This window comes from Ambystoma mexicanum, chromosome 2p (assembly GCF_040938575.1).
Source record: "Ambystoma mexicanum isolate Mex_15411 chromosome 2p, UKY_AmexF1_1, whole genome shotgun sequence".
Classification (NCBI taxonomy): Eukaryota; Metazoa; Chordata; class Amphibia; order Caudata; family Ambystomatidae; genus Ambystoma; species Ambystoma mexicanum.
In genome coordinates, this window is record NC_090923.1 from 900,125,495 (window position 1) to 900,149,435 (window position 23,941).

The window sequence follows — 23,941 nt, forward strand, 5'->3', positions numbered from 1 at the left end:
TACCTTAGGAGACACACCAGAGTTTCCTTACTCCATGAAGAGACGAAGTTTGAGCCACGGTGTGGCAGGTAGGGTGGAAACACGGTTGTCGGCAATCCCAGGAAGCCGAGCCCAACAGTCAGTGCCCATTCCACCTAACCCTCCTTTCACCAGAAAGATGGAACACTGCATTATACATGCATGCTGCACTAGTCTGTCAAGGTGAGTGTTTTGGGTAGCTATTGCAGACCTGAGAGTGAAAACAGATGCTGTTTTGGAGAAGGCCTGAGGGAGAGAGCAGGAGGACTTGGAGTTTGAAGCAACACTCAGGAGGCTAGAAGGGCCACACTGGAGCCTGGGAGCTGGAAGAGAGACCTAAGAAGTCAGACTGATGAGCCCAGAGAACAAAGGCTACTGGCAAGGATCGGGAGAATGGTGGCCAAAGAGTGTGTGGATACCACTAGAAATAGTGTCCAAATTGGTGAACAAGCAAGAAATAAATTAGCTTTAGTAAATTGATTTGTGGAGGTTGCTAAATAAAACTCTTTAGATTAGCAATCCATCTTAAATGATTATCAGTGTTCTATATAGTTTCAGTGGCACAATGGACCATTGTGCTTTAAAAAGATCTTTATCTTTAGATGTTCTCGAATTCGAGGGGATTGGTTCCTCCGACGTATTCCACATCTATGACAGGTAATCACCACAGTTGTGCTGCTTCGGAAAATTTTCTGCGCCCATACGCTGTCCTCAAGGGCCTCCGTCGAGCCGACATCACCGGATGTTATAAGTAGGACGCACGACGCCCTTAGCCTCAGTTTCGTTTTTTCCGCGAGCATGTTCGCATCGGAGATCTCGACGCGCCTCGGTTCTTCTGTTCCATCGGTTCTTCGAACTTGGTGTTTGTGAAGATATCATGTCTTCGTCTTCTACCCCGCGTTCGGGATTCAAGAAATGTCGGGACTGCGGTTCCAAGATGTCACTTACAGACCCGCACAACGTCTGCCTCTGGTGCCTCGGCGAGGACCACGCCACCGATGACTGTGACGATTGCCAGTCGTTAACGTCGAAGGCCTTGCGGGAGCGGAAGAAGCTTTCTGTAGGTAGGGTTTCCAAACCCCAAAAGTCAAAATCTGCTGGGCTTTCGACCGACGATTCGAGAGGAGACTCTCTGCATCGTCGGCGTAAGTCCAGGGGGTCTTGGTCCCAGAGTGGTTCCTGCCAATCCTCTGCCTCTTCATGGCACTCGTGGAAGTGCCGTCACCGGTCGCCTTCCTCGTCCGAGGACTCTGCCCGACGACGGGTTGCTTGTCCCAACAAGCATTGCTCTCCTGCAGAATGGGATGCATTTCGTAAGGAGATGATGGCGATTTTTGAATCGCAGGGCTCCGTTCCATCCGCGTCTTCGAAAGAAGCCGGCAGGGACCGTGCTAGGGTCACCGCTCGCACGCTTTCGGGCTTGGGTGGTCGGCGCGATCATCGGGAGCCTTCGAGGTCCCGATCAGACAAGGTGGCTCGCTCTAGCCATGCCCGCTCCAGGTCCCGGTCCTCGACACCCTCGAGACCGTCGGTGCCTGTGAGGTCTTCTAAGAAGATGCCGATGCCATCGGCGCCATGACCGGCGAGAGGCTCTCTCGAGGCTCTGCCTCCGAGGAAGCCATCGGCGCCGAGGCCGTAAAAGGACACGCTCAGGGCACCGCCCTCGAGGCCTGTGTCGAAGCCATCGGCGCGACGCTCAGCGTCGACGCTGATTCCATCGACGCCTTTTGAGGAGGCTTTATCGGAGGTGCCCCGCAGACTGGTGGAAACCCCGAAGAAGGCCTTGGCCAAGTCTAAAAATTTTGTGCCTTTTTCTGTGCCCCCATTCCAGCCTCTGGATTATATTTCTGAGGTGGAGGAAGGGTCTGATGAAGGTTTGGTTCCTGATGAGGTTCCTGACGAACTTTTGTCTGGTCATAGCCAGATGGATGACCTGCGTCAGTCGTTGCACGACGCCAGTGGTCTGGACACCTCTCTGGAGGTTGAGTTCGGTAGGCCTGAGCCTGGCACGCACGCCGAGTCTTCGTACCGGCGGCTCATGTCGAGGGTGTCGGAGTTCTTGGGGTGGTCTGTGCCGACAGTGGATTTTCTGCAGGATGACCTGATGGATATCTTGGACCAAGATCCACCAACTGACCCGGTACTGCCATTCCATGTGGCCTTGCAAAGAAGGGTGGCAGCGGCTTGGACTGCTCCGAAGAGTCTCCCGGCAGTGGGTAAGTAGTTGCCGAAAAAATACCGCCCAGCCAGTGGCGACTCCGGCTACTTGTCTATGCACCCTGCTCCGGAGAGTTTGGTGGTGCAGGCGGCTACGGCCCCAGCAAAGCAGGCATCGTACCCTACCATCCCTCCTGATGGGGACGATGAGCATTTTGACGGTTGGGCGAAGAAAGTGTTTTCTTCAGGGGGTATGGCTTTGAGAGCAGTCAACTCTGTGTGCCTTAGCACGTTTCACTCACACTCTGTGGAATTGTTTTGTTGGCGGCTGAACATATTCCCGAAGGGGAGGAACTGGATGGCTTTCTTGCCCTTGTACAGGATGATAAGGATGCCATGTGTGAATCCGTTCAGTCGGGTCTGGACGTGGCAGACTGAGAGCCATGAGAGGTTGCAGACCTCAAAGGCTGCAACGAAGTCGTTGAGCGCTGCATTCCGCCAACCTCCGCCTTTTCATCCTAGGGGACAGCAATGGAGGGGAGGTTCCTTTCGATACTACTCTACCTTTGGTAGATCGAGGGGAGCTGTAAGTCAGAGGTCAACGTAGGAGTACCAGAGGTGGAAAACGGGGTACTCGAGGTGCCAAGGCCTCCTTGTCCTCAGGCACTGCCGCAGCCGCTTCAGCTCTGTCATGAGGCCATGTTCCATGGTTCGCCGGTTGGGGGAAGGCCTGCGTGGCATCTTGGCGTGCCATTACTTCAGATGTGTGGGTTCTGGAGATCATAGCCCACGGCTACTGTCTTCCTTTCCGGCAGAAGCCTCACGACAATCCACCGGGGAATCTCTTTGAAGAGTCTGGATCCGCTCCTTGTGCAAAAAATCAAATCCCTGCTGGAGAAAGGCGCCATAGAACATCTGCCTGTAGCGGAGAGGAACAAGGGATGGTATTCCCCATGTTTTTTGATTCCGAAAGAAAGACTTGGGATTGAGACCCATCATGGACTTGAGTGTTTTGAACAAGCTCCTCAGGAAGGACAAGTTCAAGATGGTGACTCTCTCTCAAGTCCTCCAGGCCCTTCAACTTCAGGACTGGTTGGTGTCTCTCGACCTCAAGGACGCTTACTTTCATGTGCCAATTCATCCCAAGCACAAGAAGTACCTGAGGTTCGCGGTTGGGGACTCGCATTTTCAGTTTCGGGTCCTGCCGTTCGGATTGACCTCCGCCCCGAGGGTCTTCACCAAGCTCATGGTGGTGGTGGCAGCGTATCTCAGGAAAGGGGGGATTCACATCTACCCCTACCTTGATGATTGGTTGATCAGGGCGCGCTCTCCCGAGCAAGTCCTGGATCATCTGTCAGTCACCTGCCACTCCCTTCACAGGCTGGGCTTCTCCCTCAACTTAAAGAAGTCCCGCTTGTCACCTACCGAGCGGCTCCAGTACATTGGAGGAGTGCCCGACGCATCCCTGGGGCTGTTTCCCTCTCCAGGTGAGGGCTCCTCACATTCTGCAGATGGTGCACAAGTTTCAACATTCCCAGAGTCTCCGGGCGTTTGAGTTCTTGAGGTTGCCCGGCCTCATGGCATCCTGCATTCTTCTGGTGCCATAGGCCAGGCTGCGGATGAGATCCCTGCAGTGGGCTCTCAAGATGCAAGAGTCCTCCGGCAGGATGTCGGATCCCGTTCAGGTGCCGCCCTCGGTCGCCCAGGATCTTCTGTGGTGGGCCGTCAAAGGCAACCTGATGAAGGGGGCTCCATTTTGGCTACCCTGGCCGGAGGTGACGATCATGACGGACGCATCTCTCACGGAATGGGGAGCTCATGCGAACGAGTTGACAGTCAACGGTCGTTGGTCTCCGTCGGGGTCCAGACTCCATATCAATCTGTCGGAGCTGAGGGCCATCAGGCTTGCCCTGAAGGCTTTTCTACCGACTGTACGAGGGAGAAATGTCCTGATTCTGACAGACAACACAGTGGCCATGCACTACCTCAACAAAAAGGGGGTGGGTGGGGCAGGGTAACTTCCTCTGTGCAGAGAGGCGATGCAGCTCTGGTTCTGGGCCATCCAGCAGGAAATTTCGATCTCGGCAGTTCATCTGGCCGGAGACGAAAACGAGGTGGCGGCCGCTCTGAGCAGGCAGAGCACGGTCTCTCATGAGTGGGAGCTGGCTCAGGAGATTCTCCTGGAGATCTTCGCCCTTTGGGGGACCCCACAAGTGGATCTCTTCACCACCAGTGTCAACCGGAAGTGCGAAAGATTCTGCTCGCAGGAATTTCCTCCAAGAGGAGCCTTTGGGGACACGTTCGTAGTGGGGTGGTCCTTCCCACTGCTATGCGCGTTTCCTCCAGTCCCCGTCATTCAGCAAGAGCTACGGAGGTTAAGGAGGTTTGGTTCCCAAATGATCCCCATTGCTCCGGCATTGGCCCGGAGAACGTGGTACCCGGACCTTCTCGACATGTCCATCTGCCCTCCACGCCGTCTTCCCTACCGAGACGATCTGCTCTCACGGGAGGGGGGGCTCAGGTTCTCCATCCAGAGGTCAAGTCTCTCAACCATCATGCTTGGCTTCTGAAAGGTTGAGGTATAAGGTTTGGGACCCCCCTGAAGACGTGATGGAGGCGTTGCTTTCGGCCAGAAGGCCTGCAACAATGTCCCTGTGCCGTTGGAGAAAGTTCTGCGACTGGTGCAGGGTTAAGCATGTGGATCCTTTTTCATGTGCCAATCCTGTGGTTCTGTCTTTTTTGCTTTCGTTAGCCCACAAGGGCCTGCAAGTGGGTACCATTAAAGGTTACCTGGCGGCGCTGTCCATATTTAAGCGCTCCTCTGAGGAGTGTTCTTATTTTAAGATTCCTTTGATTTCTTAGTTTCTTAAAGGGCTCACTAATGTGTTTCCACCGTCACCTTTCCAGGTGCCCGGGTGGGATTTGAACCTAGTTCTAAAATTCCTAATGGGTTCTCCATTTGAGTCGTTACATTCTTGTCCTTTGAGACTGTTGACCTTTAAAACTGTTTTTTTGTTGCGGTTACTTCCGCTCGCTGAGTGAGTTGTAGGCACTTTCTGTTAAGCCACCCTTCACGGTGTTTCATAAGGACAGGGTTGTCCTTAGGGTTCGTCCTTCTTTTCTTCTGAAAGTTGTGTCGGAATTTCATTTAAGCCAGAAGGTCATTCTTCCGGCGTTCTATCCTGCTCCGCATTCTGCTAAGGAAGAGGAGAGGCTCCATAGGTTGGATCCTAGGAGAGCTTTAAGTTTCTACATCTCACGCATGTCCCGGGTCAGAGTGGACGATCAGCTCTTTGTAGGATACGCTGGAAGGTGTTTGGGACAAGCTGTTACTAAGCAGACTTTGTCTAGATGGATTATCTTGACAATTTCTGAATGTTACCGCTTGGCGGTTAAGGGCCCTCCGGTAGGCTTATGAGCCCATTCTACTAGGGGTGTGGGTGCCTCTACTGCTATGCAGAGGGGTGTTCCCATTCGTAACATTTGTGAAGCAGCCACATGGGCTTCTGTCCATACTTTTGTAAGACACTACTCCCTAGATTCTATCCATGGGCAGGATCCGGCCTTTGGCAAGGCGGTCCTCTATTCTGCAATTTAATTGAGCATTCTAAAATTCCAAATTCTTTTCCCACCTCCATACGTTGGTACTGCTTTGGGAGTCTGTCATAGATGTGGAATACGTCGGAGGAACCAATCCCCTCGAAGAACAAGTTACTTTCTTACCTGGTAACGTTCTTTCGATGGGATGTTACGATGATGTATTCCACATCGTACCCTCCCAGCCTGCCCCGCTACAGAATTTCTTATGCGATTGCAGCTTACGTTTCCGCAAGGCTTTCTTTGGTCATACTGGCAGAAGATTGGTGCCACACGTTCTGGGGAAAAAACGACAACTGAGGCTATGGGCATCGTGCGTCCTACTTATAACATCCGGTGACCTCGGCTCGACGGAAGTCCTCGAGGACAGCTTATCGACGTCATCGACAGGACGTAGACGCCGAAAATTTTCCGAAGCAGCACAGTTGTGGTGATCACCTGTCATAGATGTGGAATACGTTGTCGGAACATCGTATCGAAAGAACGTTACCAGTTAAGAAAGTAACTTGTTCTTCTCTTTTACACAAGTGCCGAACAGAGTTAATGTCACATGGACGTTATCCTGTGTGTAGGTATTAGTTGGCCTGGGGAGTCGAGCAGCAGCTGCTGTAAAATCAATGAGGCAAGGCTAAGCACAAGCTAGATCGATCATAGAAAATTCAATCCCTGCCTTTCATTCATTAATTCTCCCTTCTAAAATACCTGACGCCAATCCAAAAATCCACTCCTAACTGTAAAATCCTTCTTGAGCTAAGGGAAGTGCACCGGAACAGCAGAAGGCTGGATGTCAAGATTGCTCCATGGGTCGGTCTGTTCTGCAGCTGTGTGCAGCACCAGGATACACACACTTATCGCCACCTTTGCTGATGGTCTTGTGCTATAGGCAGTCCTCCAAGAAAATGGGGAAGTGAGCATTATTCACAGTGTGTGCTGTACGTCACAACGGGAGTGTCGCCTCACAAACTCTCCCTCAAAATTGTCAGGAGACCCAGTGTTTCAGCTCGCTAGCATAGAGGTCCAGAAATGTTGTCGCAAGGAATGTGAATGGCTGATCCTCAATTGTTTCTTGGCACTTTAGCACAGGAGCTGCAGCAGAGGCACATGAATATCAGTGACTATGGTAAAATCATGTATTCATGTTTTCTCTTGGTTAACACCTTTGTGACAAATCTATAAATCCTTAGAAATTGTGAGAGAATCTGAATGCAGCAGTAGTTTTCCCATCTTGAATGAAAGTCTTCAATTACCAGAATGCAGTTCAGTTTAAGGCTAAAAAGAAGCCTCTTAGTTTTGTAAATATACTTCAAGACTTAGACACATGAATATGATAAGATTGTGTGGTTTTAGTCCTGATTTGATGCAGGCATGATGCTGCGTTTAATGTGAATGGTTTTTCGTGTGTTAGATAAAGCTAGCCTGAAAACAAGGGAGACAGTTTAAAATCGCTTTTTCTTTTGTGGACACATTCATTTGGCATTGAAACAAGATGGAGATATTTGTAGCACACTGAAGCTTTGTGTGGATTTCCATTAGAATAATCATTAAAGGCACCCAGTTCTTGAAACGTTAAAACTTTGAAAACCTTATTGAAACCAATGGTTATACTACCAATAAACCATTGCTAATGGAGAGCTGCTTCGCATTTATATGTTGTTCCATAAAAATAGTGTTAAGTAGTGTTCGTTTTTTTTTTCTGAAGTCCCACTTGGAGGTAAGAATTTAGTAAGCTGTCCCAGTGATTTGTAGATCCCCAACTCTTAGTATCAGTCTGTACTACTCAGAGACCTTGGTAGAGTGGCAGAGCAGTCAGGCTGATCTTAAGATGAAGACATGAGCTTACCTTACTCGCAACTCTTTTAAAGTCTAAAATGCAACCCTAGCTAAAAGGCAGTTCAGAGGGGCTTAATGTCTTGGAAAGCAGCAGAAGTCAAAGGTTCCTTTGGATACTTTCTGGTCTCTTGTTAGGACAGTATTTCTAAAGCCCAAGAGCTTAGTAAAACCATGCAACTGAGACAGTACAACACTCCACTCTTCGTTTAAAGCTGTACCACCTGAGTGTATGATAGTGTAGACCTAGCAGCCAGGCGTATCTTAGGAGGGAGAGAGGGCTGTTGGAAGGTACACAGAACTTGTGGTATACCAAGGGTTCAACAGAAACACAACCAGATGTATTATACAAAATAAAGGTTTATTATAAATACAATTAGGCTAAGTGAAGTCTTGGGGGTGAGTACTTTTTCATAGTCATAAACCCATTATAAAAACACAACACAATGCTTGAAGGTACACAGACTAAAGCATAACGTTGTTTAGAAAACTAACAGTATTTCTAGGCAAGTCAGACCTTATCAGAACACATTTAGTATAGGACACACCTATTCATGGAGAGTAAAACCAGATGTTACTTTCAGATTACATTCAGTGATACAATGGTAGTAGACCCCCTAGCAGTTGTGCAGTGACACTCCGTTAATGAATCAATTAGTAAACCAATCTGCAAGTATCCTTTTCTGAATAGTGGAATACTCATTCAAGGAACACTAGAAACCTATAACCACATTGAGGATAACGCACAGTTCTACTAAGTGAGTAAGACCTTTTGGTGTAATCTACAATTACAGTTGCTTTTGAGCTCAGTTGAACACAGACTAAGGTAAGCAATAACTATTTACACCAATTTAGGATTGCACCAGGCAGACCAAGGTCAGCTATACCTAATAGGACAAGTATGTAATATACTATTACAGTTGTTTTTCCTGTCAGTGGGACACAGACTACTAAGGTAAGCAATAATGTTCTAACTTATTTTAGGATTGCCCAAAGCAGACCAAGGTAAGTAAAACCCATATACTTTTTAAAGGTGCTATCAGCAAATTAAAGGTAGGTATAAACCTAAGACTGCTTTAGCATCTGTATAAAACAGACCAGGGAAAGCAAATCCCAATGTTACACATTATGAATGACTCAATGTTATTCTAGGCAGGTAAAACCCAAGGCAGACTTAGTTTAGACAGGCTGTACAGCAGGTCAGGGGAAGCATGACCCAATTGTGGAACTTGCAAACTAATATTCCGGAAGAAATTGGTAAGTGAAGTAAATGGCATTACTTTTGGGAAGAGGCACAACCAATTCACAGGTGAGTAAACTAATCTTGCGTATACTTGTTATTTTCTTGATGGCAGAATCTTTGCTTATCCAGTCCTTCCCTATTCTATTGTACAAGTTCTCTGAGGCAATAGAGGGACCATAGTGGTCTAGCTGCCAGCTGTAGGTAGGGTGAGATAGGATTCAGTTGCAGAAAAAGTCAGAGTTCCTGTCTAAGGCTGTTCAAACAAGTAAGTGGTACACTTTAGAGTTAGTTAGGGCCTAAGGACTTCAAAGAAGACACCCTAGGAGGATTCCAGCAGTGGGCCTGATGAACTGGATGAGATGACTCCCAGTCACAGAAAATACCCCAAAAGCTTTACAGAAATCACACAGGCTTAAGGTAAGTAAATACCCCAGCCAACACAGTACCTCAGCACAGAGGAAGAGTTGCTAGAAGAATTCAGGATCTGCAATCAAAAACCTGGTCGATGGATTCCTTTGTCTTGAAGGCGGAAGACAGGACTTTGGAAGGGATTTTGCAGCAAGGATCAACGGGGGAAGGCTCCAGACAAGAGCTTCTTCGTGGCTGGATGTGGCTCTGTGGTTTTGGCACCCTTTTCAGGAGCCAGAAGAAGACAGAATATTGATGATTGGATTTGTGTTGCTAATCTGGTCCAGCACTCTGGTGAGGAGACTTCAAGGACTGGAATCCCATCTCTGGAGGTCCAGCAGGATGCCTCCAAAGTTTCAGCTTGATTCGGAAAACCATGCACCGCACGATGGCTCCGAGTCCAAGGGTATTGCAGTCCTGGAAGGTCGCTGCATGATGCTCAAAATGCAGATCTTCTTGGGCCTAGTGTATATCTCACCAGGCTCTGGGTCGGGAGGGTGGGGGGAGGTTGTCGTCTTCGGAGTCGCCACATCTCTTGGAAGGAAGGGTAACCGCATGCTCCGGTTACACAGAAGGCTCTCCAGTCGCTGGAAATCGTCTCAGCTGCGTTTTCTTCATCTTCATCTTCCTCTTTGGCTTTGGTTCCAGTGGTCGACCACCTCTTCAGCTTCCAGGATCAGACTTTTTTATGCAGGAACCCAGCCAATCAAACTGACGTGCAACATTCAAACTTTGGGGTTGGCATTCCTTTCAGGACAGCCAGCCTCCCAGTTTGGACTGGATTCTCCCATACAGTCTGGAAGACAAAGGGGTACAGAGTGTTAGACTCCTCCCTCGCTTCCTGCCTGGGCAGGCTTGACCGAGGTCTCCCGCCAAAGATAAAAATCACACAAAGGAGTTTCCTGCCCCGGAGGGCAGGGGAAAGACCAAGAAGGGACAAGCAGCGTAAAAATGGCAAAAAAGAAGACTGGGTCCAGTTTGGTAAAATGGGCACCCATGGGTGCCTTTACCGCAGGCTGTTTTCACAACTGCTGTAAAGGTGCAGCAAATTTGTAAAAAGGTCCACAGCCACCAGCCATTTAAGATAAACTTGTCCCTGTAGCAAAATTGTTACAGTGCCAGTGAGAAAAGGGATACATTGCATCTCCCCAGCACTCCACATAAGGTGGGGTGTGCTGGTTTCACCTGACAACATGTAGAAGGGATAGAAATATCCTTTCTGCCCTTGGGAACTGTAGTCCTCACAAGGCTAGCCAGAGAAAGTTAAAAGGGTTGCCCCACAGGGCAACCCTGTAACAATAAAAAGGTATATACCAAATGTTGTCAGAGGATAAAATTAAAAGGACACTAGGGAGAGTCTTCAGAATGACACCCATAAAAAGAGTTAAAGAATCTGCCAGTGTGGAAAAAAGGTTCCAACTCAGTGAGTTATAGGGAAAAATAATCTGCAAGTCCAGCCAAATGTTCTGGGGTTTTCACAAGTGAGGTAGATTTAGCTCTTAAGTTAAAATCTTACCCAACATCTCTAGGAAAGAAGATACAAGAAGACTTAACCAACTTTGTAGACCCTGATAAAGGACTTGCTAAAGGGACACAAGCATCAGCTCGAGTCGGAGGCAAGATGGGGTTGCCCTGGACACCTCTACGTGCACTCCAACGCTCTGGAGTGACTTTCTAGAATAAGGTAAGCAATACCTTTTCCCCACAGTACCTTAAGTTTGAAGAAAATATTCGTGGTGGATGCTCTGCGATGTTGCAGCTTTGGATCTGACCTCAGGATTCCTTGGTCTGATGACGAAAGGCAGGACATGGCGATGCTCTCGAAATGGGCAGCAGGGCTCCTGGTATTGGGGTTCTGCAACTCTGGAAACTCACAGGACCTCAGGAGATGGCTAAAAAAAGTGCGTCTTGATACTGGTTGTTCCCAACACTCAAAGGGAAGGAATCGTCCTCTTCCGAGTGCCTCTGTTGCACAGAAAACGGGCCAGGACAGCAGTGATCGCTTCAGTGTTGCAAAGGGTATGCAGGCGTCTCTGGTTACTTCAGCTTCCAGTGGTCAACTTACTTTTCACTCCAGGAGCTCTTGCCTTTTATGCAGTTCCAGCACTCTCCTCTGCAATCTTCCTCAGTGTACAGAAAGGGGCATTTGGCTATCCAATCAGGACAGCCATAACCACCGTGGGAGCAGGTCCCATTCAGGCAAGCTGGCAGACAAGACAGGTGGGCTGGAAAACTAATCCCCCACTTCCTGCCCGCCCAGACCACTCTGTAGCCTCGTTGGCGACACCCAAGGATTCCCGCCAATGGCAAAACACACACACACAAGCCCCTTCCTCCCATAATTGTAGAAGAAAAGCTGACCAAGAACAACCACACCAGTAATGGCGAAAAAAGAAGAAAGGACCCAAGTTAGTAATTGGGTGCCCCTATTGTGCACTACCACATGGACATAGCCTGCGGTAGACAAATCACACAATAGTAGGTAGGATACATCCACTGCCACCAGCCATAACTAGGAAAAAAAAGTCACAGGAGCAGGGAAAGGGGATACCAGGTATCCCTTTGGCACTCCACATAAGGTGGTCTGTGGCAATCTCTCAGACTATAAAGTTTTAGGAGAGGTACTAAGCATCGCTCTATCCTTAAACACTGCAGTTAATCTAGGATAAAGAAAGGAATCTCAAAGAAGGACCCTAAGGGTCACCAGCAACACTGCCCATAAGGAGTTGTGTGCTGTAATAGTAACATACATGCCTTTAAGAGTTATGGAGGAAAACGGACTCCATAGGACAGGTAGAATACAAAGAATAGAGTTCCAAAAGACAGAGCCCATAAGATTGAATGAGTGGAAAAAATGCTCCACTCATTGAGGAGGTCAGAAAAAGGTCCAGAATTCCAGCAAAAAGTGCTAGGGGTCTCACTCGGAGCTGGGATGAAGCATAAGTGATAAATCTCCCTAACAAGTAGATGTATATTTGTGAGACTCCGGGCCCAGCAGATCTGCTGGGCCTTAGGGGAAGTGGTCAGAGGGGAACAGTCTCCCGGGGCTCAAGGGTTGAATTGTCAGTGCCTCTTGCCATAAAATTGTTTCCAAGTGCTCACAGTTTTTCGCAAATAGGAGAACTGAAGCACATATTTACCCCCCAGACATTTGGACTGGAAACATCCCTACACTGTATCACAGGCATGCATCCCACCAGTCAAAGAATGCAGTGCTCGTCACATTCCTTTTCACATTCCACCAGAGATCTGAACTGAGTTTTCTAGTTCCTCCTGGTGTACAGCGACTGAGGTCTATAAAATCTGTGAAGGAACTCTAGCTGGAGAGGTGGTTAATACCACTACATGTTATACATGCCACATCCTTCATCTCAATACCATTTGCAATAGATCGGAGTCCCCAAACCTGCACCATTTCCTTTTAGTAGCAAAAAGGCAGCTTCACACACTTAGTACGCAAAATATATTTGTTGGCAAGTCGTGGCAAATGTTTTTCTGAGCTTGCCCTCAGTCATTAGCCAGAGTTTTTAGAAGCAATCATTAAGTGCCGCCCATGGGGTTTGGAAAAGGTCTGTGTCACTGCCGAATATCTCACTGCCTTAACCTCTTAATGCCATCCTGTCCCCTTTGCAACTTGCACTGCGTGGGGGCGAGAGGGGGTTGGGGGAAATCTGGCATTTGTGTTAGGATGTAAGTTTGCGCTGCTAATCCAGGCTTAGCAGAGGCTCTGAGCTATGCCGGGCACCAAACCCCGAAAGAGAAGCTTGGCAAGACTCTGCTCAGCATGTTGTAAAGGTTGTGTGCCCAGCTGCCATTCACTACCCCCTGCTTCACGCCACCTTCCAACAAACGTTCGTCCTGGAACCCCAAACCGTGATTCTCCCAACACTTTACCCCTCACATGGAAGTCTTAAACCTTAAACCCTATTCCAGGTCTCCGATCAGTTGATGGAACTAGTGCTGATTTATCTTCTAGAAACAGCAAAAGGTGTCCTGATACAGGCCCCTATTCCAGCCTCCACACGGTGTCACCCTGCATCCACAAGCATGGCATTCATAATGAGATACAGCGGCCAAGCACAAAGCAGCTCTGCTTTGGCGACCAAACCTGCGGGTGGAGCCAGGCTCAACATTTGGGGGGCCTGGAGGACAGTTTTGAAATGCGGGTCTCAAGTGGGGTCATGGGTAATCATGCATTGTCTCTTCAAGTACCTGCTTGCCCAATACCAATTGTGCATTTGCTTGGTGCACCCTGGTCTTGGTAACCTTTCCTACATAGGTTTTCTCTCTGCTCCCAAAGCTGTAGATACTTGTGATGGGAATCAAACAGAGCTCTTTTCGAGGTGACATGAGACTACAGGTCCCAGCATAGCAAGCAGACTTGTATCACCATCTCACCAATAACTATGTGGGATCTGCGCTAACTCATTTGGCTATCAACCCTCCACCCTTTTCTCTGAGACCAGAAGGAGGAATTTGTATTGCTCTTTCCTTTGCCTCGTGTCAATCTTTTAACCCAATTCAGAGGCTCTTTAGTTTCACAAAGAGATGTGTGATGAATCTTCGGATTCCATCCCTTTTTCTGTAGGGGATCCCCTTGCCATGAGTACATGGAGATGAGGCCGCTACCCGATAGTCCCCTGGGGGTCGGTGGGGATATCATGGGGACGGAAAGCCCCTATGAGACGAGAGACGACACTTTGAGAGAAACACAGTATAGTTACCCTACACCCCAACCACCCTCATCCTCTTATCCTGCACAGGACACAATATCCCCACACACTTCCATGTAGAATAGACAATGTCACTTCCCTAAGAAACACGAGACGAGGAAGAACATTAGGTACAGGGATCACTGTAATACTGGGACGAGGAAGAAGTGCAGAGCAATGTGGAATAATCCACCAGACCAGTACAAACGCACTAGTTAAATTGTGTCAAGCAAATCTGAATGGAACAAAAAAAAGGGAAGTAGGACTGTTTAGAGGGAGAGAGACCCTTCCATGAGGAAGCACAAGATTCAAACTCTGCTGAAGGAGCTGGGACGCCGAGAGCAGGACGCTTGTCCGTTGGAAGAGGCACCCCTGCCAGATCCGCTCCAACCAGCGTTTCATTTGTACTGATGTTAAAAGGGTACAATGAGTTTGGAGGTTAGCTCAGTTTCCTGATTCAGAAACTTCTTTGTAAAAATGTAATTCTCGGGTACAAATACACTTTCAACATGACCAGAAAGAATTGGTTAAAAGTACAAACTTCAAATAACAGACATGCAAACAAAGAAGAGAGCAGGACGATCTGAAACTTATGAAATGGTATGATAGGCTCAACACCACCCAATACTCTGCATTTGAGGCAAGGGTGGTTTTGATGTACACAGGCCCGTGGTGTGTGCTGTTGTTTAAGTGAGAACTTTGTACTTCCAGCTAAGAACTTCCAGTCAATAATGCTAAATTTAAATTCTATCCAGCCAGTACACTGTCAGTAGGGCAGCCAGCTAGTTTTGATGTTTGTCACGCTCTGATTTTCCTCACAGTTAAAGATGACACCTCAGGAGAAGCTGAAATTGCGCATGCAGAAGGCTCTGAACAAGCAGTGTAAGCTCCCAGCACTCATTTGTCCATCCTGCTTGTTTACATGATGGAATCTGCAGGCATGCTAATGTTGCCCCTTTTCTGTGTCCTCCCAGTTAAGGCAGATAAAAGAGCGGCACAGGAGAAGATGATGCAGCAGGAGCATGAAAGACAGGTGAGTGGTCCATCCGATCTTGAGTCTGAAACAATTGAGATCAAAGAAATGGGTCAGTGGATAAGTGAATAGGCGTTAAACCAAGCAAGAACATCGCAGGTTTATTGCTTTGTGCTCTGTATTTATTTATTCTGTGTCAAGTGCTTACACTGACTTTTGTTCCATTTTACCTTTTTAGAAATTAATGGATTGATACACTTTACTAATGAAAATCCTTTCCAAACGCAAGAATGTATTTTTGTAGATATGTAGTTCTTTTTTTTTTATACGTGCATTTGAATTTGAAATGATTTCTAGTGTACTATATATTAAATGCATTATGGATTTCTCAATAAGCCTTAACTGGGCAGGGAGAAGGCTCATGGGGGTAGTCTAATTAGACATAATACTGACATTTACCAATGGTAACCACGGCTTTCTCTTTGACCATTGACAAATGTATGGTTTCTCAAGGCTGATTTGTTTTGTATCCCTGCATAATGTTTGCTGTCCTATTAGTTAAGTCTTAATCCGCCTATGTTGTACATACTTGGTATTACTTTGTCAATTTCCTTTGGCTTATACAAATTTATTTGTGAGCTTCTGCATATTCTTTTTGATAATTTATATGCATAGAACTGATATTGGACACGTTCTACTCCCTTTTTTGTCGGCACATTTAAATTGGTGGTTAAGGCTGAAATTTATTTTTTGTGATTCTACTGTCCCTTTTTATGGGACCTCTAAATCTGTTTTTTAGGATCTGCGACTTATTGGTATCAGAGGGACTTCTAATGAAATCTCCTACGACTGCAACCCTTTCGGAGCATGGTCCTATGGTAGTCCAAATGGTTGTGGACTGTAGTAATTGTTGAGCACCCCATTTCGGCCATAAGTTGATTGCATCGCCCTGCATTGGTGGCAACAATGTTGTCTTCCTGGGACAATTTTCTGCTGGCTGTCTGCCCCTCATGGTCTGTCAAACTATCAAAATCGGCTTGGTCAGATTCCTTCATCTTTCTGGATCCATCTTTGCCATTGTTTTATCGAATGGCTGGTGGGTCCCGCTCCAGTAAAGGCAGATTGTTCTTTTGGGTTGCAACTCGCCCGGTTGTTTTTCCATTCCTGAGCCATGTTTCGGGAACTGTCACCATAAGTACTTAATGCTGTGCTAGTGGGATAATTGAGACACTGATCATCAGACATCACTGTGGTCCATGGTTGTGGATTTCTGCCAGCCACCTTCAACCTCATTTTGCAGTTGACTCTCACTGGCCCGAATTCTTCTGGGGCTCAAACATGGCACTTGAGCCTTTCAAGAGGGTCTCCTCTTGTGTCCCAGCGGGTAGTTTGCTGGCTTCTCCGCACCTGTGGCATAGCACTCAGACTTACCTGACCTTTCTCCATAACCACAGCAGTGCCTATAGACTCATTATATCCAATGGGGAACTTTTCCCACCTTGGAAAACTCTATATAAATTACTTTTGAAGGTACCACCTGAACACTGCCATTTTTCTGGGTCCCAGCGGAATCCTTAGAGTTTTCTACAAAAGAGTGACATTTTAGCAAGTACTCTTGATTTTATCAGTATTTTAAATACTTCATGTTACACCCCTTCTGAAAATGCAAGTTGCATTGTATACCTGTTGGTTATTACTGCATCTAATTTTTAGGTGTGCCATAAAACCTTGGTGGTGGTCTTGATTTCTTAGTTTAAGCTAAACATAACCTTTGGTTGCCCCCTATGCTTGGCTTTTAATGTATTGACCACTTTCTATCCCTCTACAAGCCATAGGAATGTATATGGTACATTTGTAAGATTTATGCTTGTGTGGTGTAGGTCTGGGAATTAATGGTACTATTTACTGTGCGCAATTTTGGTTCCTGATGATAACTTTTAATATGTCTGAAATGGTTAGGGTTCCTTTTTTCTTCACGCCACTTGGCCTATACATCTAGTGGCTGCCACCAGTTAGAAGGGTTCTATTTAGTATTTGGGCTGGGTAGGTTCTTCATTGACAACTGATGTTTTTGTACATACTCTTGTACTATGTTGTTACCTAGGTACTTATTTAACTGTATAGATTTTATATTCGTAATTTAACAAAAGTGTATATTTTTCAGTATACAAGTTTGGAATTTCTATGTTATGTTATTTTGCACTTATATAGCGCCTTATATACCATTGGTATGGTCTGAAGGCGCTGGTAGGTTGAACGCCCTTGGGAACCGAAGTTCTGGTCAGTAGAGGGAGAAGAGGGTCAAAAGGTGCGTGTGCGCAACTGGTATGTGTGCAGCTGGTGCGAAATTCCTGTGATAGCTGCTTCCTAGCGGTAGGTGTGGTGGGTGAGAGGTCAAGAGTATGTGTTCAATCTGGCCGGAATTATCCAGACCGAGAGTGGCAGCGTTAGGCCTGAGGAGAACGCCTGGCTGGGGGTGCGAGACCAGCGATGATTACTTAGAGTGATGGGGAGTGAGCGCAAGATGTTGATATGAGAACAGTTATACCGAATGGTGTCATAGCATCTCTGTGTTCTAGTTGAGTGGTGGTGTAAGGAGAGAGTAAGCGTGGGGTGTGATATGAGGTGTGCTCTTATAAAGGATCCGTGCATTCCAAGGCATAATACGGACGTCATGCAATTCTGCAATTCCCGCTCTCCACATTCATCGGCCCTCCACACTCATCCACCAAGCGCATTAATCCACTCCATTTCTCCACACTCGTCCGCTCTCCACACTCGTCCGCTCTCCACACTCGTCCGCTCTCCACACTCGTCCGCTCTCCACACTCGTCCGCTCTCCACACTCGTCCGCTCTCCACACTCGTCCGCTCTCCACATTCGTCCGCTCTCCACACTCATGGGTCCTTAGCATTCATCCGTTAACCGCATTAATCCTCTACGCCCTTCACAATCATTCCCTCTCCACGCTTGTCCGCTCTTCATACTCATCCGTTCTCAAGACTCATCCGTTCTCCTCATCCGCTCTCCACACTCACCCGCTCTCCACATTCACCCGCTCTCCACACACATCCGCTCTACACACTCATCCGTCCTCTACATTCACTGGCCATCCATACTCATGGGCCCTCAACATTCATCCGTCAACCGCATTAATCCTCTACGCACTTCACACTCATCCCCACTTCACATTCATCCCCTCTCTACGCTCATCCGTTCTCGCCACTCAGCCGCCCTCCACACTCACCCGCCCTCCACATTAATCCTCTACACTCATCCCCATTCATCCACTCTACATACTCTTCCGCTCTATACACTCATCTGCTCATACAGTCATCCACACTCCTCCGCCCTCCACACTCCTCCGCCCTCCACACTCCTCCGCCCTCCACATTCCTCCGCCCTCCACACTCATCCGCCAACCGTATTAATCCTCTACGTTCGTCCCCACTCATCCGCTCTCCACACTCATCCGCTCTCCACACTCATCCGCTCTGCACACTCATCCGCTCTGCACACTCATCCGCTCTGCACACTCATCCGCTCTGCACACTCATCCGCTCTGCACACTCATCCGCTCTGCACACTCATCCGCTCTGCACACTCATCCGCTCTGCACACTCATCCGCTCTGCACACTCATCCGCTCTGCACACTCATCCGCTCTGCACACTCATCCGCTCTGCACACTCATCCGCTCTGCACACTCATCCGCTCTGCACACTCATCCGCTCTGCACACTCATCCGCTCTGCACACTCATCCGCTCTGCACACTCATCCGCTCTGCACACTCATCCGCTCTGCACACTCATCCGCTCTGCACACTCATCCGCTCTGCACACTCATCCGCTCTGCACACTCATCCGCTCTGCACACTCATCCGCTCTGCACACTCATCCGCTCTGCACACTCATCCGCTCTGCACACTCATCCGCTCTGCACACTCATCCGCTCTGCACACTCATCCGCTCTGCACACACATCCGCTCTGCACACTCATCCGTTTTCTAACCATATCCGCTCTTTGCAGTCCGCTCTCAGCGCTCATCTGCTCTCTGCTCTCATCCGCTTTCATCTGCGCTCATCCGCTCTCTGCTCTCATCCGCTTTCATCTGCGCTCATCCGCTCTCTGCTCTCATCCGCTTTCATCTGCGCTCATCCGCTCTACGCGCTCATCTGTTCTACGCGCTCAGCATTACGTTGCTCATTTAGTATTGTTTGTCTTTATAGTTTACATTCGAGTTTATTTAGTTGTAAATTGCTTGCTTCATGTCGATTGATGGATGGGTGTTATTGTGCAGAAGCTAGTTTGGGACCGATTAGTCTTAGGGGAAGAGCCAGGTTTTCAGTAGTTTGCGGAAGGCCGTTAGATCTTCAGTTAGGCGGATTAAATGTACTTCACTACTAGCCTTCCTCCCTCCCTTGTGTTTAATCGGACTGCTCTGCTGCAGCTCCATCATTCGAGAATCTGCTCTTACCTTTTGGTTGGAAATCCAGGTTCACCATTCGGTTATATGGTTTCAGATCCCTCACCAGGCGGCTGAGGAAAAAGCTCCTGAAATGTTGGTACTATCTCTATTCTGATCAGATTCTTAGTGTGACTGTTGTGTTGTTTCATAGGGGGGGGTCCATCAATGTATTTATTTATTTTTCACCTATTTTTGCTTTGACAAATTTGCTCTCCAGTGATGTCAATCCATACACAACACAAACCAGTTAGTCTGGCTGGTTGGAAACAGTCGACTTGGAACCTGCTTATCATCTCTGAATGTTGGGTGGAGAACGTAATATTAAAAGTCCCTTTTTGCCCACTTTGTGAATTGTCTAAACTTTGCTCTTGTTTTTTATGATGCCGGTCCTATTGTTTCACAGTGAGCCCCCATCAGGTCTTTCTGGGGATGTAGCTTAGTTTGTTTCTTGAAGCCGTTTATGTCCCTTAAAGTGGGGGCTACAGAGAAGGTGCTCCCTATGGTGTGCCAGGTTGTGGTTGGTGGCAGTGAAGGTGTGTGTCTGTGTGTCTGTGTGTCTGTGTCAGTCAAAGCAGTGCAATCATGGGGTAGCTTGAGTCGGGGCACTGTGACCGGGAATTAGCATATAGGGTGTTTCCTGGCATGAGCTCTGGCCTGGAACTCACAAAGGGCTTAAATGGGTGTGCCTCAAGGATGTCTGGAATCCACCCCCTTCTGCAGTTGCCCACGCAAATGCCCATAAATGTTTGTATGTGACAAACCGCGCTGGTTGGCTGTAATAGGTTTGAATGACACATACATGTCTGATGGGGGATCCATGTCTCCAGCTGAGGTATAATGGCTGGCCTTCTGCATCAGTATCTTTTCTAAGGCTACCATTTGTTCTGGCAGCACCAGGAGAACTAACCTATCCAAGGTGGGTCAATGAAGCTGTGCACATGCATCTCCTGGACATCTTACAACCAGACGGGAAAGCTCTGCCTCTCCTGTAGCCAGAAAGAGCTCTACACTGTATGGTGCTTCCCCTTGTTTCTGAAGGCCCAGTACAATCTCCATGTCTGGAAGTCATTTTTGTGCTACTCTGGATCCTGCTAGTGATGCCTTTCCCAGAAGCGGGAGCACTATATCCTTCCGGAGACCCACTGTGGGCGTTGCTGCTGGATCCTTTGCTTGTGCCTGGACCACCCAGAAGAATCCTGGTACTGTTCCTCCAGCATACTTTTCCTGCAGATCTTTGGCCAGATTGGTTACCTGTGACCCTGGTTGGGGGTACCATTGGATTGACCTCCTCCTGAAGCTGCTGCAATCCTTTTTCTCAGTTGATTAGGCATCTGTGTGCTCCTCTAACTTCATCCAAAGGCTTTGAACATTTACACCAGAGTTCTTCAGCTGGGAAGTTGGGACACAACTGTACAGGCTTCTTCAGCTGGTGACTGGCACACTTTCTGCAGCTTCTTTTTATCATCTTTGGCACATACAGGCATATTGGTTCCATTCCTCCAACTGTAGAATACCCTGCTGTTGACCCTGTCCCTCCTGTGAACAAATGTGATATCAAGATGCTGATTCAGGAACCCACCTCTACAGTTTCTAAGCCGAATTAATTTGAGACGACTTTGGCTGGCCCTCTTCCTTGGGATCCGAGGAATCAACTTGAGGCCTTTGTTCTATTGGTCTTGCATGAACAAGTTTTCGAATGGATTGTGTCCTCCAAAGTATTGCACATCTTTGACATGTAATGTCCACAGCTGTACATGTCAAAGATGTGGAATACGTTGGAGGAACATCCAGTCGAAAGAACGTTAGCAGTTGGTCTTGCAGACACTTGCCCATCCGGCACAGAACCATGACTCCTGTTGCTAATGGGGTCAGAGTTACTCTCTGCAATCTCCAGATCAGTTTGGTGGTGAGTAGTCTTCAAGAGACTTTTACCAATGCCCCACCAAAAACTGCTACTTGATGTGGTGCCTTCCTAGTCTTTATAGCTACCAGAGAAGGAGCAACCCAAAAGTTACCCATTTTATCCCTGGGGGAGTTCTCTCACTCAATGTTTTGTGGGACAGGCTGGTGGCATTTCTTTGCGCTTTACAAGCTGCAACATGTTGTGGCTCTGTGTGACTGACAGGGCCACATCTATGAACCAGAGTGGCCTGGACGTGGGTCCCTTTAGAGTTGGGTTGGTAGCTTACCAACTCCAGGTCTGAGTCAGATCTATCCCAGAGGTTGTGTGAGAGAGTTGGAGGGGGGAAGCCCTCCTCCCGTGGTGCAGGTGGAGTTGGGAAGGACCCCTTCCCTGGACCCTAGCTCCCCAGAATGTGTAGAAGTGTACCTCTGCCTGTTACTTTTTCCCCAACCCAGTGCCTATTAGCAACTGTACTAGCCGGTTCCAACGTTTCAGGTGGTCCTGGAGGCTTGGCCATCAGAATGGCCTGGTATCCTGACACGAGAGACTGCCGCTATCCGCTTGCACCACACTTTTATATACCGCTGGAATATCTAATGGGTTTCGGGAGGCAGCATCATTCAAAGACAAACTGTAAGGACTACTAGTGCCGCAATGTACCTGCGTCTGCCGGTTAAGACCAGGCCAGGACTAAAAGGAAAAAAGTGGTTGCTCTAGTAAAAATGGACTAATCCCCTTTCTCCAGCATTGGATCTTTCATGGGTTCACATGCTTGTTTGAATATTCACCGTTGTCTGTAACATTAAAGCAGTTTCATTTCAAATGAAGAAAAAACTGCAGTCACTTTAGTTTTCTCTGTGTTGTTTTGGGTCATTTACCCCTCGGCCAATAGGCAGTGCTCCTAAAGCTCCACACCAGGAGGGCATTGTCGGATTCTTTACTGCACGTTAGCTCTCACTTTACTAGATGTTTTCTTCAAGAAATATCTACCTACAACTTCAACTCTTCTGAAAGCTACAGATAAATACTTTACTGTTGTGGGGTTTGGAAGCTTCGATACTCTTGGTACTGCCCTGGGGTGGGACACAAGTTTACTCTGTTCCTTAGGGCAGTGTCCATTAAAGAGTGCCTTTTCAGCATGGAGTCTTGCATGGATTCACATGCTCATGAATATCTCCTGTCGTCAGGCTGGGTATCCTCGGTAAAAAAGAAGGCAGTTTTGCTTTAGACTGAAAACTGCTTGTCTCCTCTATAACCAATCATTGTCCGTTGGGTCACACTGGCCCCATCCAGTAACAATCGTCCTCCTAAGCTCCACCCCTGGTGGCCATCTTCAGATTTTTCCCGCACGTTTCAATGTATGGTGTCCTCTTGCGTTTCTCTTCGAATTGTGACCTTTTTTGCTGTTTTTGGTTAGTTTCCCATAGTTTTCTTCAAACTTTTCCTCAGCGACCATCACACGTCGATTACAGGCTTGGGCCTACATCTCATCTCAACGATGTTTGACATTGCCAAGAGAAGTCTGATCAGGGCCTGCGAGTTCTGTGGCCTGAAGGACGTGTACGTTGAGGATCGTAACCTCAAGACCTTTTATTATCTCTCCACCCAGACCATGACTAAGATGGTTGCAAGCTTTGCCATGGCTTCTGATGAAGCGCTTTTGCAGGTTGGTGGCTTAGCTCAAGGAAGAAAAGGCCTCCGACGCTGCCTCCAGGCGCAGTCATGCCTAGTCGAGGACCGTCGGGTCCCATGAGTGTGCTCCCTCTGAGAAAAAGATGTCAAGGTCCTTTACGCATGCTCCTCCTAAGGGGACGCAAAAGGAGGACAAGCATCACGCATCTGCTCCCACGAAGGTCGCCACTGCTGCAGGATCTAGTTCGGGAAGCTGTCGCTTTCTGTCGCCGGTACCATCGACTGAGACTACCGACTGGTGGATTGCTTTCCCCTAGGAAGTCTAACCCCTTCCAAGCACAAGTCATCTTCTAAGGACAATTTGTCAAAGAAGAGGCCTGTGGGAAGCCCATCAGTGGCTCCCTCTTAATTGTCGGCCCCAAGGGCTCTGCCTACGACTACTTCGACAGGCAAGACTGCCGCCTTGTCAATGACCACGGCACATTCGACGACCAACACATCACATCTACCGCTCCTTCATCGACTAAAAGTTCGGCAGCGACTGTCATTTCTACATTTACAACAGTGATGCCAAGGGTGTCTTTGCCTACACGGCCTCCATCTGCTATACCGACCATGACCTCGCCAGTGGCTGCTCCAGTTTTGCCAATCCTCACCACCGCCTCCTTTTCGAAGTACTCTGGCAGGGTGAGGGGGTTGCTACCTCCATCAGACTTACTGCCAAGACCCGTGAGGGTATCTCCACCAGCCCCAATGGGGTCTCAGAGGAAAAATCTCCACATCTACAGTAGTTTGGAAGATCAAAATCTGCCTGAGGATTTCTACATGAACCATAAAGGGGCCAAGGGCTCATGTCCCAGGAGGGTTCTCCATGCCAGGAACCATAACAGCCAATTTCACCCTCCCAAGGGGTTTCAGCCCAATGCACCGTTCGCACCCAGCACCCATGGACATGTCGCTGGGCGTCCTCACCACCCTGCACACCTTGCTGGCGGAAATGCAG

The 23,941-nt window shown here is 48.1% G+C and overlaps 1 protein-coding gene across 4 annotated transcripts in view; it reads left to right on the plus strand.

Annotated features, from left to right (window-relative positions):
* CLASRP (CLK4 associating serine/arginine rich protein) overlaps nucleotides 1-23,941 on the plus strand; it is a 1,024,175-nt gene that overhangs the window by 835,824 nt on the left and 164,410 nt on the right. For all 4 annotated transcript variants that reach the window (XR_011302052.1, XM_069644604.1, XM_069644606.1 and 1 more), the window contains 2 exons: nucleotides 14,784-14,844; nucleotides 14,937-14,995. Coding sequence is in view for 3 of the 4 variants with exons in the window: in XM_069644604.1 (XP_069500705.1) it covers nucleotides 14,784-14,844; nucleotides 14,937-14,995 (120 nt within the window). In the remaining variant the exon portion in view is untranslated. The remainder of the gene's footprint in view (nucleotides 1-14,783; nucleotides 14,845-14,936; nucleotides 14,996-23,941) is intronic.